The sequence below is a fragment of the Myotis daubentonii genome, chromosome 14, assembly GCF_963259705.1.
Source record: "Myotis daubentonii chromosome 14, mMyoDau2.1, whole genome shotgun sequence".
Classification (NCBI taxonomy): Eukaryota; Metazoa; Chordata; class Mammalia; order Chiroptera; family Vespertilionidae; genus Myotis; species Myotis daubentonii.
In genome coordinates this window covers 46880029-46899230 of record NC_081853.1, presented here as the reverse complement: position 1 = coordinate 46899230, position 19202 = coordinate 46880029, and the positions used below count along the sequence as shown (strand labels likewise).

General features: G+C 47.8%; 1 protein-coding gene across 1 annotated transcript in view; it reads right to left on the bottom strand.

The window, feature by feature from the left end:
• Window positions 1–1388: 1388 nt before the first annotated feature.
• The window catches only part of CMTM8 (CKLF like MARVEL transmembrane domain containing 8), a 54527-nt gene continuing 36713 nt past the window's right edge, over window positions 1389–19202 (bottom strand). The window contains exons 2-4 of the mRNA XM_059664149.1: window positions 4344–4517; window positions 3694–3810; window positions 1389–1843 (exon numbers count right to left, since the gene is read on the bottom strand). Of these exons, the coding sequence (XP_059520132.1) occupies window positions 1760–1843; window positions 3694–3810; window positions 4344–4517 (375 nt within the window). The 3' untranslated portion in view covers window positions 1389–1759. The remainder of the gene's footprint in view (window positions 1844–3693; window positions 3811–4343; window positions 4518–19202) is intronic.

Here is a 19202-nt window from a genome sequence, read left to right as displayed (position 1 = left end):
CCACCTCCCACTCCCACCTCATGTGTGGTGCCCCCTGCCCACTACCTCTTTGGACCCACAACTCAAGAACACTTTTCACTGTTTCCTCCAAAAGCCTGGGATAGGTGTTATTAGACACGGAAGAAATCCCATCTCTCCTCTATGGGGGTAAATGGAACCTGGATGCGGAATTAGAATCACGTAAGTAGGAAAACCAACACAAACAACAAACAACTGACAGCAGCCCGGCTGGTATAGCTCAGTGGTTGAGTATCGACCCAGGAACCAGGAGGTCACCGGTTCGATTCCCGGTCATGGTACATGCCTGCGTTGTGGGCTTGATCCTCCGTGTGGGGTGTGCAGGAGGCAGTCGATGAATGATTCTCTCTCATCATTGATGTTTCCATCTCCCTCTCCCTTCCTCTCTGAAATCAATTAAAAAGAAACCATATAAAAATAACACAAACAGAAAGCAACAGCTCGGTTAACCGAGAGCAGAAGAGCAGAGGTCACAGCGTCTTGTGCGCAGAGCGAGAACGTGGCTGAAACTCTCTCCACTGTCATCAACTCGACTAACGTTTCTGTGGTTTTTTGTTTTTCACAAGAAGCTCATGTTGAAAAATCACCCGAGATACACTGCAGCAGTAGGAACTGTGCCGCCGAAAAGCACTTCCTCTAAGTGCACATCTGCCTTGCCGGCGGATAATACCGAATATCCACGTGACAAATAGCCGGTTTGGCTCAGTGGATAGAGTGTCACAACCTGTGGACTGAAGAGTCCCAGGTTCGATTCCGGTCAAGGGCACATGCCCAAGTTGCAGGCTTGATCCCACTGTGGGGTGTGCAGGAGGCAGCCGATCAATGATTCTCTCTCATCATTGATGTTTCTCTCTCTCTCCCTCTCTCTTCCTCTCTGAAATCAATAAAAAAAAAATATATATGTATATTTAAAAAAAGCAAAAAATAAAGCAGGAGTGCTGGAGATTGGAGATGAGAATTTCCAGTCTGGTTATTTCCCACAAAAGATGGTCTATATGTCACTGTGGTCAGCAAGAGGACCTGAAGATACACGTGAGTATTTATCCTTTTAATGGTATGCACTGATTTTAATAGGTATCAGGAGAAAGAGTACCACTCATACATCACCCACTGGACTCAGCAGCACGCCTTAGGGCGGGCTCCTGACCAAGCGCCAGGTCCAGTGTCTCCTGAGATGCTCTCTGGGCCTGTGATGAGCACGTGAGAATCACGGACACCGATGATCCCCAGAATTGGGGAGATGGCTCTCTGCTGCCACCCCAGCCTAGTGGCCATGGACAAGTATCTCGTAGCAATATCGCACCTGGACAGCCCTGAGAGGATGAAGGAGAGCACCCCACCTGGGTCTCCTTCCTCAAATCAATACAACATTATCCAAGGTTTTGAAACATTTAATCGAAAAAAATCTGGCATTTTAAAAGTTCAAGGTTTACAAACTTGACACATTCTTCATATTAGCATGTTATCCATGTATACATCACCTAAGAAAATAATAATAATAATGTCTACGAAGACATCTGACAAGACCCTGAAGAGGTCATTACAACCTATGACCTATCGCTCTTTGCAGATAGGGGTCCAGTTTCATTGTAACAAACCACCGTGAGCAAAATTTAACTAAGTATATAAAAACATTAGTTAAATACAATTCTCTGGAAATATACAGTATACCTACAGCTGTTTTTACAGTGAGAGGAGTCCTTACCACCCCCCCCCCCCCCATAATTCTCAAAATGGCTAATCACTGGACGGTCCTGGATCTCCAAGCTATAAAACTGAAATATGTGTTTCCAGCGTAGCAGATGGTGACCAGGAAGGCGAAGAACTGGAGAAAACAAAGCAGAATAGAAACGGGGTTTAGGGCACATTGTAGTCAGCAAACGCTATCATGCCACCTCCATTGAATCATGTACCCACAGCATTCCTTGACTCCAGGCTTTCTTGGTTCAATGACCTTCCTTCTGAAGTGATTTCTGGATCTCTTTTATTTTTTGGGGGCATATCTGGAAAGTTTATAGTTTTGCTCCAACCAGCTTTACCATGATCACTCTGGCCTTCCCCTGCTCCCTCCACCAACACTTCTTTTGCGGATATTTTATGGTCAATATTAGACAAACTTTCAACATGAAGCTTTTAAATTAGAAAAACAATACACACTTAATGGTTTAAACCTGCACACTGTACAGAAGCGCACTAATGAAAAAGCAGATGTTTAGTTATAGTATGATTCACATAGGGGCGAATATGGTGGTGTGGATCTGAGGAAAGCACCCGTATGTCCAATTTAGTACAGTGGTTCCCCCTTCTCTGCAGGGGGTACATTCCAAGACCCCCAGGGGATGCTGGAAGCCGTGGGTGGCATCAAACCCTATATAGGCTATGTTTTTCCCTACACATATATACCTAGAACAAAGTTTAATTTATAAATCAGGTCCAGTAAGAGGTTAATAATAACTGATCATAAAAAGGAACAATTACAACAGTATTCTGTAATAAAAGTTACGCAAATGTGATCTCTCTCTCCCTCTCTCTCTCTCTCTCTCATAACCTGATTAACCAAGAAGGCTGCTAAGGGGCAGGGAGCTCATATGAGGGGAGAAAGGGATGATTCACATCCTGGGCAGGAGAGAGTGGGATGGTGTAATATTTCAGCATGATACTCAGAATGGTGTGCAATTTAAAACATACGAATTGTTTATTTCTGGAATTTTCTAGTTAAGATTTTTTTTTGGACCGTGGTTGACTGAGGGTATAACACAGGGCAGAAAGCAAAACCACGTACAATGGGGACTACCGCACAGGCAATTTTAGACCAGGGCTTACCCCCAGACTGCCACAGGTTCAGCTACCGTAAATGAGTCAGGCAGCAGGAGGGAGTGATGAGCCCCCCGTGAGGTGTGTGGTGTGAATGGTGAGTCGGAAAACGCAGGCCCCTCTCAAGGAGCAACCTCCACCCAGTTCAGTGGACTCATGCTGTGAGCCCAGGGCCGCCACAGCTCGGCGTTTAATCACGTGTGCCCCCGCGCTTTCTACCTTTACATGGCAATTTTGAAATATAAGCAAAGAATATAATGAACACCCGTGTATCATCAATCCGCTTTAACATGACCACTCTGGCCTTCCCCTGCTCCCCCTGCCAACACTTCTTTTGCGGATGGGATATTTTAAGATCAATATTAGACAAACTTTCAAAATGAAGTTTTTAAATTAGAAAAATATTATACACTTAATGGTTTAAAGCTGCACACTGTACAGAAGCGCACTAATTAAAAAGCAGAAGCCCCTCATGCCACACTCATCACCCAAATCACAGTTCCTGAAAGGAACCTCTTTGTTGGTGTATATTTATTTTTCTAAGCGTCCTCAATGCACCCACAGACATTTCTACTTAAAAACAAACAGAGCATCACAGCGTGCTCATTTCCTGCAGCTCTCTCCCCACTTACTAGTAAACTGCAGTCAGTGGAATGATTCTTAGAATGCCTCAAGTACTTTTTTCTCCCTCAACTACTTACTTGGTTCCAGCTATTTGGCTTTCACGCAAGCACAGCCTCACCAATTTATGACGCTTGCAAACCAATCAGCTAATTGCCAGTGTGTCCTACTGCAGGCGGGGCTTTTTCTGGCCCACAGCTCTGTCCTCCTGATTCCCAGAGGGATGAGGGGCTCACTCACCGAGGAGGCCGCCCAGCTATTGAAGTTGTGGCTGTCCCTCTCCGGGGCGACGGACGATGCATCCACAATAGCGGCCGAGAGGTACAGGATGAAGGCACTGCCATTAAAGCACAGACCCTGGGGAGACAGACGCTGGAGTGTTTAGGGAGCTGGAGTGGGGAGGTCTGGGCACCTCCGAACCTCAGAACTGGGCGGAACTGCACCCTGGCTGCGGTCAGGTGCTCCTCTGGACACTTGGGGATGAGGGCTCCGAGAAGGTAGCTCCCCCATGTTTTGGGGAGGGGAGGGTTTGATACCATCTCATTCACAGCACAACCAGACACCCCTCCTTTTTCCCCCAACACACCCAGTCTCCTTCAACTTGCTCTTGACCCCCATTCCATTCAATTCAGCCATGGCGACGTATTGGCTAGGAAGATGCCACCAGCGAGAAGGGCCTCAGCCCGTGGCCCCAGCAGGAGCCCCACCTGCAGCACCTGCCCTGGGAGAGCACTGTCCCAAAGTAGGCCCCTCGCTCTAGGCAGGGAGGGGCATTTGAGTCAGTTCCTCAAGCCACTGCAAGTTCTTAAAAATGCAAAATCGACCAGAGGAGGACTACGTTCCATCCTACCTAGTGGGCAATGGACCCGAGGCACGCCCGGCTTCCTTACCACGGTTGTCCAGGGCACCTGGGGGATCCTGGTGTAGGTCATCGTTATGTAGACGATGAGGAAGAAGACGGTGAGGACCCAGTAAAATACAGCTACAAACATGACCCAGCCAAATGCAGGGACCCGGAAGTATTCCGTTCCGGCGATAAGTGTCCATACCAGTAGTCCCAGAATCTGTGAAATGATGGAGGCAGTGGGAGAGGGAGGAGGAAGGAGAAAGTAAAGAAAAAGAAGAAGACAGAGAAAAAAAACCATTACAGAGTGTCAGTTACATCTTTCACCCCCATACACACATATATGTGACTTTTACAAATATAATAGGGATTACAAACTTACATGCCTACAAAGACCAGGAAGGTAAAACAAATGAACATAGTAGGCTGGGCAGAGACCATGAAACCAAGAAAAACTATGTCTTGTTTTAAGGGCAATTTCTTCTCAGCCAATTGTTGTGAGCTGGTTTTGCTCCCAACCCCTAATCCCCACCCTACCCCCAGGGAAAAAACCAGAAACTCAAGTTTCTACATGTGCACCTTGATTTTTATTTTTCAAAATATATTTTGATTGATTTCAGAGAGAAAGGGAGAGGGAAAGAGATAGAAACATCAATGAGGAGAGAGAATCACTGACTGGCTGCCTCCTGCATGCCCCACACTGGGGATGGAGCCCGCAACCTGGGCATGTGCCCTGACTGAGAATCGAATTGTGACCTCCTGGTTCATAGGTCGACACTCAACCTAAGCCACGCTGGTAGGGGGATCATCTTGATTTTTAAATGTTGGCACTAACAAGAGTTTTAAAACATCATGAGGGGCCCTAGCCGGTTTGGCTCAGTGAATAGAGCATTGGCCTGGAGACTGGAGAGTCACGGGTTCGATTTCGGTCAAGGGCACATGCCTGGATTGCGGGCTTGATCCCTTGTAGGGGGTGTGCAGGAGGCAGCCAATCAATGATTCTCTCTCATCACTGATGTTTCTATCTCTCTCTCTCCCTTTCCCTTCCTCTGTGAAATTAATAAAAATATATTTTAACAAAAACATCGTGAGGGGCAAAACAACACTCATCTGTGGCTAACATTGGCTCACAGGCTGATACCCGTCCAGGGAACAAGACTGCAGGTTCCTGGACCAATCGTCTCTCAGGGGGTGAACCACTGAGGATTCAGCACCTGCTACGGCCGCCCTCCTCACAGGCGGCCTGAGAGCCTTCGGGAGGGAGGCTAAGCGAGGCTGGCACGGCACTCAGCGTTTTAACATAAGTCGCAGGTCTATCCAGCGACAGTTGTCAACGCTTCACCACTGCTGAGGAGCAAGACCAAACCCAAAGCCAAATCCACGTCACCGCTGCCTACAGGGGGACCTCACTGAGGCAAAGAGCCTGACCTAAATCCCAGGCATGCTTAGTCCTGAACTCAGGAAGGCCAGAGCGAGGGACACCTCTCACACCCAGCGCCTCCCAAGGACCGGGAGGACTTTATTCCTAAGCCACGAAAAAGTTAGCAACCGCCAAAATAAAAGACAAAACAAAAACAGCAAAATAATAAGAAAAAGAAAGGGGAAAGTTAGTATCATTCTAAACCATATCCCCAGGAGAAGCCTCAGGGGCCCAGGGCGGGCTCCGGCTGCGAGAGCCAGCTTGCTGAGCGACTCGGGACAAACGACTGCATTTCTGTTTTACAGGGAACAGGATACTGGAGTGCTTTTCATCACAACGCGAGGGGCGGAGCTTTCACTCATTTGTTCAGCAGCTGAGAGCCCCTAATGTGCCTGGCTTCCCACTCTCAGGCCCCCGTGACAGAATGGGGCACAAACACTAAGTACAGTCGGTGGGGAGAAGTATTTGGGTAAATACAGATATGAAAGAAATGCTATCAAGGGAAAAGGAGGCTGGTAAGGGACTGTAGCAGGAAGGCAGGACCTTGTAGCAGGCCTGGGAATCTCAGGGGAGGCCATGCTGCACAGTAGCCCGAAGCTGGAGGGAAGGAAACATCCTAGGCCAGCGGTTCTCAACCTGTGGGTCGCAACCCCTTTGGCGGTCGCACGACCATTTCACAGGGGTCGCCTAAGACCATCCCGCATATCAGATATTTACATTACGATTCATAACAGTAGCAACATTACAGTTATGAAGTAGCAACGAAAATAATTTTATGGCTGGGTCACAACATGAGGAACTGTATTTAAAGGGCCAGAAGGTTGAGAACCACTGTCCTAGGCAGACGGCACAGCACAGGCAAAGGTCTGGAGGGGGAAGGGCTTCTGCCTTCTAGGGCATGTAAGAAAGTGCAGTCAGGAAGGACATCAGTGCAAAACGCTAGGAAGGTTGGGGAGGGTCAGGCCACGTGGACACTTAAGGATTCTGTATTTTATCAAAGGCGGAGGGAAGGTTTTGAGCAAGACAATGATGGTAAGATCAGGCTACGTTTTCATAAGGCCACTCTTATGAAATGGACACATGGAGGAGAAAGGGTAGGTGTGAGGGGACACGTTCAGAGACGGTCACGATAATCCGAGGGGCAGAAGATGATACACAGTCGGCCATCTGTGTCCGCAGTTCCACCGCCGTGGATTCAACCAAAGGTTACGTGGCTGCTGACGTCTGCCATGTAGTTAGACCTATGATGGTTGCATCTGTACTGAACACTTACAGACTTTTTCCCTTGTCATTATTCCCTAAACAAGACAGTATAATAATTATTTACATACCATTTACATTGTATTAGACATTAGAAGTCATCTAGAGATGATTTAAAGCGTATGGGAGGATGTGCGTCGCTCGTATGCAAATACTGCCCGACTTTCTATAAGGGACTTGAGCATCCTTGGATTCTGGTATCGTCAGGGGTCCTGGAACCACTCCCCTGCAGGTATCCAAGGACGACTGTATCCAAGACCAACTCCATGGCAGTGACTATTGGGAAGGGAGTGAATTCAAGACAAGTTTCAGAAGCAGACAGGACTTTAACAGATTAGATTAGGATAAAGTGGAATGGCCCCCAGGTCTCTAGAAAGATTTAGAAAGTGGATTCGCATGCCATCCTCCTCAACGGGAAGAACAGCTTTATCCTCTTTAAACAAAGTCAGACAACCAAGGTCACCAGATCTGTTTTGAGGGCACAGCCTGTACAACAGGGCGGAAAGCTGAGACCAAGACACAAACCAGAAGAAAGTAACTTTGAAGAGGGAGCCAAAAAAACGTTTAAAAAATCAGTGTCTGCAGGGAGAAAAGACATTACGATAGTGGAACACCAAAAGGAGGTTCCAGGAGGACACAACTAGTCCTTCCAAAAACAAAATCTGCTTTTGAAATGAAAAATAGGATGGCAGATATTAAAAACTCAATAGAAGTGTTACATGATAAGATTGAGAAAACCTTCTAGAAAAGACAGCAAAAAGATGAAAAAAAAAACAACAAAAAACCAGGAGAGATAAGGTAAGAAGTTAAGAGTACAGGCTCAGGAGGTCTTATATCTGATTAATAAGTTTCAGGAAGAGAGACTGGAGTCCCCCCCCACTCCCTACCTCCCTGTATTCCCACAAACACACAGCATGCACCAAGGAAAAGTCATGTGAGCACACAGCAAGAAGGCAGCTATCTGCAGCCCAAGGAAAAGGCCTCACCAGAAACCAACCCTGAAGGCACCTTGATCTTGGGCTCCAGCCTCCAGAACTATGAGGAATAAATGCCTACTATTTAAGCCACCCAATCCACAATATCTTGCCATGGCAGCCCAAGCGAAGACAGCCAGTCACAGGAAGTTACTGGTCAACATGTGAAATTGAATTGGATGGCGGCAGCACACATATTACTCATTACTACGAATGGGAGTACAGCAGAGGTGTCTCAGGCGGCTGCCTCTGGGGCGGGAGACCTCTGGCATAAGGAGGCTTGGGGGTGAGAACTGCTGCTGCTATAAAGCCTTTTTGTTCTACAGGTATCTGACCACCCTACTGACCTCAGCTGATCCCCTAGCATTATCTGGCTACGATGCCTGTGATAATGAATGGTGCTTTGGACGCCTTCCAATATTTATACCTCTTGTTTCTTTTCTTGTGTGATTGCCTTAACCAGAATCTCCAGAACCATCTTCCAGAGCACAGTGACAGAGAGCACCCTTATTTTACTCTATGTCGTTGTTCACTCGGATGTTTTACATTCGTATGATGTCTGTTATGAGTAGGTGGTGAACACCCTTTATCAAGCTAAAGATTTCTATTGTTTAGTGCGCTGCAAGGTCTCTACTCCAACCTCCTTCCTGAACAATAGGGTAATGAGCTCTGCTGAATGCGTTTTCTGTATCTCCCTTTTACAATTAAGTACAGTGTTCCTGACACAGCTCACCCTTTTGACGACCCAGGGTCATCACAAACAGAGTATTTCCATTACTGCCTGGTGCTATGAAATGAGATTGCTTGCTCCTGAATGGTACCAAATATCTGTGTTTTTCTAAGAAGAAACATTTAAAATATATATATATATATTTTTTATTGATTTCAGAGAAGAAGGGAGAGGGAGAAATAGAAACATCAATGATGAAAGAGAATCATCAATCAGCTGCCTCCCGCACGGCCCCCACTGGGGATTGAGCCCGCAACCTGGGCATGTGCCCTGACTGGGAATCGAACCATGACTTCTTGGTTCATAGGTTGACACTCAACTGAGCCACGCCAGCTGAACATAACAAGAAACATTTTTAATGGAAAATCATCCATGGTCCCCGCTGGAGACTCGGCGAGCTGATTCTGACAGCTCTCCTCTGCCCCTTGCATGCACAGGCCCACGGACATCGTAGGGACTAAAACACAGATGTCTTAGATTTTTAACAATCATACAGGAGACACAGTAAGTCTGTCTGTGAAGGCGCCTGTAAAGCCAGTCTGTGCAGCCTGTGAGCTGCGTGACAGCTATTCTGCTGCCGAGAGGACCCGCCTGATGGCGGTGCTGAAGGGTCTCATTTGTTCAAATATCTTCTGAGCGTTTACGACGAGCCAGGGGCTTCTCTAGGCGCTGCTGGTGGGGCAGGAAGTGCAACACTGCTGTAGCACAGGGCAGGCCGATTTACCTGGCGTTAGCCTTGACTGGCACAAGCCCCATGACTGCATCTGTATTTCAGTCTTGAAAACAGACAGGTGACTCCTGACAATGAACGAGGCTGCCCTAGGAGCACCACTCCAGCTGTTGCCAGCTGGCATTGCCCAGGGCAGCTGCACTGTACCAGGTGTGAGCTCAGCACACTTCTGAAATACTTCACTGGGCTTTTGATCACTTACTGCGTTAATTCCGTGCAATGAAGTGGCATTGGAAATCAGCTGTTGTAGATTTATTCTTATGTGCCCTGCGACACGGGAACCCAACAGCATGACCATGCCTGGCTGCTGTTCTCCTGACAGGTGTGTCATATAGCACACCTGGGCAGCATTCATTCATTCATTCATTCAAAAGCCTCACAGGTAGATAATCATGAGGGGAAATAGACATGGTCTCTGCCCCTGGAGAAGGTACATCAATGGGTATCTCACCACACACTGTGATAAGTCCCATGAAAGGAAATGGGGCTGATATGAGAATGTAAAGCATAAGGACCCATCCAATCTGTGTGGTCAGAGGAAGTTTGAGATTTAAATGAGTGACTGGGAGTTAGCAAAATGTGTGTGGTGTAGGCAATGCTAAGACTCTGAGACAGAGACCCCATTGGGTAATGTGAGTTAAATGGCTTGGGAGAAATATTCAAGCTCTGAAATCTTTTTTTTTTTTTAATACATATTTATTTCAGAAAGGAAGGGAGAGGGAGAGAGAGTTAGAAACATCAATGATTAGAGAGAATCATTGATTGGCTGCCTCCTGTATGCCCCCTACTGGGGATCGAGCCCACAACCTGGGCATGTGCCCCGAACAGGAATCGAACAGTGACCTCTTAATTCACAGGTCGACGGTCAACCACTGAGCCATGCCGGCCGGGCTAAGCCAGACTATTAATACATCCAGCCAGAGAAGATGACAGGACAAAAGTGTGTCTCCCTTCCCCGCACCATTAGGGAGCCACAGCATGCTTAAGCAGAGGCTCCCCACACCTGCCGGGCACTTCCCTTCTGGAGGCAAGGGGAGTCCTCCACCCAGGAATCTCTAACAGATTCTGTTCAGCAAGCATGGCGACCTTCTCCATGTATCCACTAGAGGGTGGCCAAGCTCTGCTTAGGAACGATTAAGGCGCTACAGTCCCTGTTCAGTGGAGATCAGAATTTACCCTCTGTCTGGATGAGCTCCTGCATTCATAGCTCAGTCCACAGAGGTGGCAGGATGTGGAAGGATAAACTCCGTCTGGTACTCTCACCCGTTAGGACTAGACGTTGCCTGGAGACAGATCTGACAGATCACACAGATCTGCTATCGGCTGACTGAGATAAGGATTCATTAACACAAAGACTTGGAAGGGCGAATTTAACCCACAAGTTCATGGTCTCCGTGTGCCCCTGTGAAGTGTCTACTGAAGACTGTTTGACCCTCCACAGGAGGGACTGTGGGGAGGATCGATCAGGGTGGCCGAGGAGGCTCGGGCTCTGCTGCTTTCTCTAAAAGGAGCTTAGCCCCTTTAGGCCTCCTACCAACCTGGGAAAGGGCGGAGGATGGCGTTAGACAAGCAGCTCTCAGATAGGAGTGGGGGCCAGCATCTGGGAGGAGCATCCCTGAGCCACCAGGGGGATTTCAAACCACTTGGTCTGCTTCCCACTTGCATACAGGCCCTGAGGTAGGTGCCCCCTCTGGGCCTCCCTGACTCCCCAAGTGCCCTTGGGTGCTTCAGAGCAGAACAAAGCTCGAGGTGTGGGTCATGCTAGTAATTTGTGACTTAACCTTGCGCTTGCTTGGAACTCACATTCTATGACCAACCAGGCCTGCACTGGGACAATACATCAGGACCCCAATATTCCCAGCAAGCCATGGAATGGAAATCTGCGTACTGGGCTGCTTTTAAAATATTGCTACACCTCTTTGACACACCACTCAGAATACAGGCCTCTCTTGCACATAGGGGCTTGGTTCTGATGAACAGAGTTAGCAGAAATGACGCAGGTGACTTGGGAGGCTAGGTCATAAAAAGGATACAGCTTCCCCCTGGCTATCTTGATCTCGGATCACATGCTTTGGGGAAGTTGCAATCGGTCTTGTGGGAGGCCCACATGGCAAGGAACTGAGGGCTCCATCCCACCGACAGCCAGCCAGGTAGGTGATCTCCTTGGAAGTGGATCCTCCAGTCCCAGTCAAGCCTTCAGTGACTGCAGCCCCAGAGGACATCTGACTGATGGCCAGGAAAACACCTGAGCCAGAACTGCCCAGCCAGGTTGACTCCGAATTCCTGGCTCACAGACATTGTGAGTGATAATAAATATTTACTGCTGTTTTAAGTTTTGGCGTATTTATTACACGGCAACAGATGACTAATACACCAAGTCCCACCCATTTGGTCTTGTATACAGAGGGCACTGTGATACATAGAAAGGACAGAAGACCTAGGTTTGTCAAGAACTTGCTTTTGGAGCACAGGTTAGGCGAGAGTCACCTTCTGGGCCTCAGTCTGTACCTCCCTAAGATGGGTACAACACCATCTAGGTTGCTGCAGGGTCTAAAAGGTAATTTGTGACCTGCAAAGAGCGACTTCAAGTCTCATGCTTTTTTTCCTTTCAGGAGACATGATTTAGTGGGTGGGCATCTTGGCAGTGAGGGTCCTAGAGTACTTAGCCAGTGAGAGAAAGGGGGAGTCTGTGCCCATAATTAGAACCACTGAGCTCAGGGTACTGAGGAATCATCAGAGCAGAGTTGGCACGCTTTGTAGAAGGCCAACTTGTCAATACTTTCAGCTTTGAGGGCCATATGGCATGTGTCACAACTACTCAATTCTGCCATGGCAGCCTGAAAGCAGACAGAGGCAATATGCAAATGGACAGGCGTAGCTGCTCCACTGAAAAGCCGTATTTACAAAAAAAAAGGTGGCAGGCTGCATTTGGCCGGTGGGCTATCATTTGCCAACCTCTGCCCTCAAGTCTTGCTTCTCTAAGGGTGTGGTCCCCAGGGCAGTAGGGTCAGCATCCACAGGTGCCTGTTAGAAATGCAGACCCTCAGGCCCACCAGCTCTGCCGAACCCGCCTCCCTGGGAAGGGGCCCAGCTCCGTGCTTTCATAAGCCCCCTGCAGCTGGAGTTAGAGAAACCCACCTCCTGACACTCTCTGCCACCGAGGCCCCCTGCACCAGGGACTTAAGAGGGATCTTGGATGACAATGACAAGAGCAAAGATCTTCTCAGGCCTCACAAAGAACACACATTATCTCAATATTCTCCATGAATCGGTGAAATACCGAGAAGCAAAGCAGCAGCCAGTCCTAACCAAGTCGATTAGCCTCTTCAAGAAAATAGAACAAATTGTGTGGCAACAGCACGCCTGGAGTGAAGAGCTGGATTCAGTGACAGCCCGAGGCCTCTGTATGGAGCCCTTTGAGGTCAGAGGCTAGCCTGGCTCTCAGCCCTACTTGCTTCTTTAAGCAAATGTATTTGAATGCTGGTTCCCTTCTGTTTCGGTGAGGGGTGGGGGTGTAAAAGGCAAAGATGGGAAGGAAAAAGGATACCTTCGAAGGAACAAAAGAGGGATGTACAGGCTAGAGAGCAGCAGCCCAGTGAAGGCGTCTGGGAAAGAAGTAATAGGAAGGATGAGAAAGGAATGAGGGGGAGGTGAGAGTCACCATAAAAGTGTCTTCTACTGCTACCTGGGACAGAGACTCATGATCCCATAATGACAGTAACTGTCTTACCTATAAGCACCACCATTCATGTTTGTCTAAGGTATGACCAGTCACATCACTCTCATCTCATTTGGCCGCACGACAGCTGAATGATGTAGACATCCCCATTTAGACAGACAGATTGTGGCTCAGAGCAGTGAAAGGCCATGTCCAAAGCCATGGTCCATGAGGAGGGTGGAGCCACAGCTCACAGCAGATAGAGGTCTCCTATCTGCCACAGCACCTCTCAGCACTGCCCACAGGTCCACAGCTCCGTCTGAGGTCACAGAAAAAAAATCTTACATGCACAAGCCTTGGTGTGTGCCAACTCCATTTTATCGCAGGTCGCCTGCGGGGACTGCTCCCAGGTGAACCTGCTTCTTTCTACCTGGGACAGCTCCACCTTTCTCTTCCTACCTTGAGGCATCAGGGATGGAGGAGATCAGACCAAAAGGTCTGTTATAAACAATGTAACATCAGCTCGATTGGCATGGCTCAGTGGTTGAGTGTCGACCTATGAACTAGGAGGTCACGGTTCATTTTCTGGTCAGGGCACATGCCCAGGTTGCAAGCTCGATCCCCAGTGGGGGGTGTGCAGAAGGCAGCCAATCAATGATTCTCTCTCATCATTGATGTTTCTATCTCTCTCCCCCCTCCCTTCCTCTCTGAAATCAATACAAATACTTTTTAAAAAAATAAAATAAACGATGCAATATCGAAAGTCACAAACCACTGTGTAATGTCAATCTCAAAAGAACCAAAGTAAAAATCAAACAAGGAGGATTATGAAATGCTTCCCTCCGCCAAAGATGCTGAGCGCCTGCCCCACGGCTGTCAGGTGTGAAAAGCCACACCCTCGGGTGGAGAATCATTGATCTCCAAGTGGGAGGCTCACCAGCTCTCCGTCTGGGCTGCTGTTTTCTGGCCTCTGTCCTCCTCTGGGTATTTAACTGCCTCTGGGTGCAGGAAATACGACTGTGATTCATCGTCAAGTGAGAGTTTTGACCTCGCAGCTTGCAGGCCTCCTGGCTTCCACAGAACTGAAAGGGCCCTGGCAGACAGGCTTGCCTCTTAGGAATCTACACTCCTTTGTTGTATCCGTTCTTAATTCTGTTTCCTGGGTTATCAGGTCTTTTGTTGGAAACAGAAGGAAATTTAGGAAGAGGGCATCAATCGTGACAGTCAATCCAGGACACACCGGGAACAGGCAACCTTCAACACATCTGTTCCACCCAATTAGCCTTTGCTCTGGGGGCACCAGCTGGACCAGGCTCAGTGGGGTCCGATGGCCATGGTCAGTGAAGTCACAGCTGCAGATATGGAGAAAGGTAACCATCTGGCCCCTAAAAACAAGCTCAGGAGTCTCAAGCCTTAGAGTAAGGGGAGCCTGACCTCTACATTTTCAAGGAGACTTTCCCTTGGGCAAGCTGTCTGCTTCTGATGGGAGATGCGCACCTCACCAAAGAATCCTACCACTCGTCAGCTAGTACACCTGACCCCAACGTAACAGAATGGTCCTAAGGATTAGTGATGTTGAGCATCTTTTCATATGCTTTCTGGTCATCTATATACATAACAGCCAAGTGACTGGAACGCCAGAACGACTTGAATGACTGTTCGTTATGATGTGCACTGTGGCTGGCCGGCTGGCCAACTGGCCTGATCAGGGGGCGACTCCCCCAGCACCCGCCAGCCCGATCGCCCCCCCCCCCCAATCGGGGGCGAGGCTGGCTGGCCAACCTTCTGCGTCCCCTCCCCCCCACCCCCCACCAGCACGGCTTGATCGGCTTCTATCTGGGGGGCCGGCCAGACCCTACCCATGCAAGAATTTGTGCACCGGGCCTCTAGTAAGTATATATTTTTTTGAAATTTGCTTCTTTTTTTTTGTAGAATTTATTGGAGTGACATTGGTTAATAAAACTATATAGGTTTCAGGTGTACAATTCTATAATACATCACCTGTATATTGTATTTTGTGTTCACCAGCCCAAGTCAAGTCTCCTTCCATCATCATCTTAAGTATATCTTCTTTGGAGAAATGTCTATCCAAGTCCTCTGCCCATTTTTAAACTGGATTTTGTTGTTGAGTTGTAAGAGTTCATGATAGAGTCTGGGTATTGACCTCTTTTCAGATATTTGATTTGTAAATACTTTCTCCCATTCTATAAGCTGTCTTTTCACCCTGCTGATTGTTTCCTCTGCTGCGAAGAAGTTTTAAAGTTTGATGTAGTCCCATTTGTCTATTTTTGGCCTTTGCTGCCTTTGCTTTGGGTATCCAAGACATCATTAGTGAATACAATGACATGCTTGACTGTATTCAGCGGAGAATAGTGTGATGCTTGACTGAGGCGTGCCAACCCCAGACGGAAGCTGAGATTTGCTGGCGCTTGAACCCATGTAGCCCTTTCCATGCGCTTCATATTCCAACCAGCATTCAGAAACTCAACAAGCCTTGGCTCTGCCAAGAGAAACTAACAGAGCCGCCATCATGGACTGCATGAAGGCTCAGATGGTATCTGTGACAGCTGAGTCCTTTGGCTGAAACATGGTCCCGGTGACATACTGGCCTGGCTTTTATCGGCTTGGACTTGCCTCAAAGTGAGCCCCAATGATTTCGTCAGGGTTTTTCTGGGTAGCAATTTGTCAGATTCAGCATGTGCATTCCAACAGCTTATGGAAGTTTGCTAATGTTGGTTTTAATTGTAAAAGCAGCATATTTGTGACAGAAAACTTGGAAAATCCAGAAAAGCATTAAGAAAACAAATCATTCATGCTCTTTTGTCACTCAAGAGAATACGACTGCTAGTTAACACTTTGGTGAAAGTGCTTCAAATGTTTCCCTCTTGGGAATTATATATATATATGTAATTTTAAAAGACATTTAAAAAATATATACAGCATCTTTGTATGTGCTTATTGGCCATTTGTATATCTTTGGAGAAATGTCAATTCAGACCCTTTGTACATTTTTTAAATTGGTTAGTCTTTTTATTATTGAGTTTTATTTTAAAATGTGACAGTCATCAATGTTTTCCTTCTAAAATATTTTTAAAATGCATCGAAAGCTACATTTTCAAATATAAGTGAGCCCCAACGTTTTAAGAGATTTTTTCTAAAAGATGTTATCAAGTTGCTATACATCAAAATTTATTTTAAAAGCCTCAGGAAAGTACTATTCAAAAGAAGATGCATAAAACTATCTGGGGCGGAAAAACAAAACAAAAAACTCTTTCTGGGAGAATAATCACTTTCTAATTGAGTTTCCATGTAAACTCGTTTTCCTGGAATGCGTTTATTATAGCACATCTGTGTAAAGCTCCATTTTCTCATTCTTCCATCAGCCGAATGAGGCCCACGAAGATCCCCAGACACCAGGACAACCAAACGGACAAGCATGGCACAAGGCCGATGCATACAAGGAAGATGACACAGCGCTTCCCCTTGATGGATGCTCAGTGTGGCCAGGGAGCTAAACAAACAGAAAAGAACACTGGAGCACGGCCCATGTGAGGGCCAAGAATGTGCAATCATTTCAAGAAATGCTGAGGCTCATTCAGGAGAAGCAATAAGTGACCTGGGGGGCTCAGAGCGGCCTCATGTCCTCAGGGAGACCAGGGCCTCCATGTGAGCAGCCCCACTTCAGGGACAGGTGACACTGCGACCTGGCACCTTCCTGCTTTAAGGACGTGGGCAGAAAGATCAGGAGGTTGGCAACACTTGGGATGGCAGTGAGATTGAGGGTGGGGTGGGGGTGGGGGTGGACAAGGGTAGTTGGAGCTGCATTGTGGGGCACTTGAAATGGCAAGTGAAAGAGTTCAGAAAGGGTTTTATTCACTGGGCAGGTGTGATAGAAGCAGAGGCATTTTTTGAAACAGGTATTTCTAGCATCAGTGTTTCAGAGTTGGCACATCTTTAAAATCTCCTTTGGCAATGGTGGCCTGGGGGGAACCAGGCATCAGGAAGGCCCGTTTCAATGGGCTGTTGCCTCGGAGGCCAGCGGACGGGCAGAGTGCAGGTGGGGGGCCCTGCCAGGCGGGCCTTTGCACCTCTCCTGGCTGCCTTTGCATCGTGGGAGCAGACCCACGTTCCCGAGAGAAGGTTCTAAGCCACCTGTCCCCAGCCGGCTTATTTCTCGGGTGCTGCAAAGCCTCCATCCTGATGGATGCCATTAACCACCACTGCTCCTGGGAGAGTAACAGCCCTCTGCTTAGTGGGTTGGAATGCTCGATCCAGAAGAGCCTGCCACTCGGTCCCGTGCGGCTTCCTTTGTGACTATCGGCCGTGAGAACGAATACTGTATAGTGTATGACTGGTCTTGGCAGGGGGCCCCAGAAGTGTGCCGGGGGAAGGGAAGCCACATTATCTTAGCATCAATTTTACTAAAAGATTTAGGGGCGAGATAGGGAAGAAGTAGCTAGTATTGCAGATAAAGTGCTTGCTATAAACTGAATGTTTGTGTCCCTCCAAAATTCACATGTTGAAACCTAATCCCCAATGCGATAGTATTTGCAGGAGGGTCCTTGGGAGGTGACTAGGTCATGAGGGTGGAACCATCATGGATGGGATTAGTGCTCTTCTATAAAAGAGACCACAGGAAGCTCCCTCTCCCCTCCTGCCGTGTGAGGACACGGGGACAGAGGACTCTCTGTGAACCAGAAAGTGGGCTCTCACTAGAATCTGCTGGGTACCTTGACCTTGTAAATTCCAGCTTCAGAACTGTGAGAAATGAGTATCTGTGAATAAGCCACCCAGTAGGTAGTACTCTAAGCAGGCAGAGCAGACTAAGACAGTGTCTTTTCACTGAAAGTCAAAACCACAAATATTGTCGAGGAGAAGACAGCTTACAGGAATTTAAAAAATAAAGCATAACATGCCTCCTACCCCCGCGCCCCTCCGAAATATCACCTGGGCAGGTTCAGGATTCATCCTCAGATCCCTAAGTAAGTTCACCCTCAGAAGTTTGGGATACTTTGGTTGAAAAGCTGGATAAGCCCAGGAGTAAAGAAACCAGACTCATTAATGTAGACTCCTACCGTGATATTTCCCTGCCACCGAGCGTTAAGAAAAGACAAGTCCCCTCCCTGTCCTAGGAGCAGTCATAACGATGGTGGCTCAGTGTGGTCTTTTCTCTGAAGAACGGGCCATCTGGAGGCTCTTTGAAGCCTGCCAATAGCAACGCATCTCTCTTCTTGGAACTCTCCCCCCCTGTAACTCAGTTACACCAAAGCACTCCTGGGTCTGTTTCACACTTTAAATAGGCATCGTAATGATCTGCTGGGGACAGTCATAGTTCAACACTCCCCCCAAAAACTGGAATGAGACGCTGCTGCCCACTGAGCTGAGATTTTGAAGAGTTCACCGAGTCCCTTCTTGGGCAAGATGGCCCCAGGAGACCCCAGCGTCCGTTTTCCTTAAATGAGTTTAACAGTAAAATCATCCCCTAAATGAGGAAAATGAGATTGCCTGCTACTTTCTTCACCCCTCTCCAAGAGGCACGACAGGGTTTCACGTGAGAGGACATCCCACAACAAGCCTCTAATCCTGAGATGGTTACGGCAGCCCTCCCTTATCCGCAGGACGTATGTTCCAAGACCTGCAGTGGAGGCCTGAAACCCCGAACAATACCGGACCCTACATATACTATGTCTTCTCCTGTATAGACATACCTATGAGAAAATTTAATTTGTAAGTTAGGCCCAGTAAGAGATGAACAACAACAACTAGTAACGATGAAACAGAACAACTATAACAATAGGCTGTACTAAAAGTCACATGAATGAGTTTGGGGCCATTATGAAGCAATAAGGGTTACTTGAACACAGCATTGTGGTACCACAACAGTTGATTTGATGATCAACACAGCTCCCAAATGACTAACAGGCTGGACCAAGGATGATTCACAACCCAGGTAGAATAGAGCCGGGGGACACAAGACTTCATCATGCTATGCGGATGGCGCACCATTTAGAACCTATGCATTGTTTATTTCTGGGCTATTCCATTTAATCACTGCAGAAAACAAAACCGCGGATAAGCGGGGGGGGGGGGGGGGGCTGCGGGGGGAGGCCTAAGGTAACTGGTGGCTTGCCCA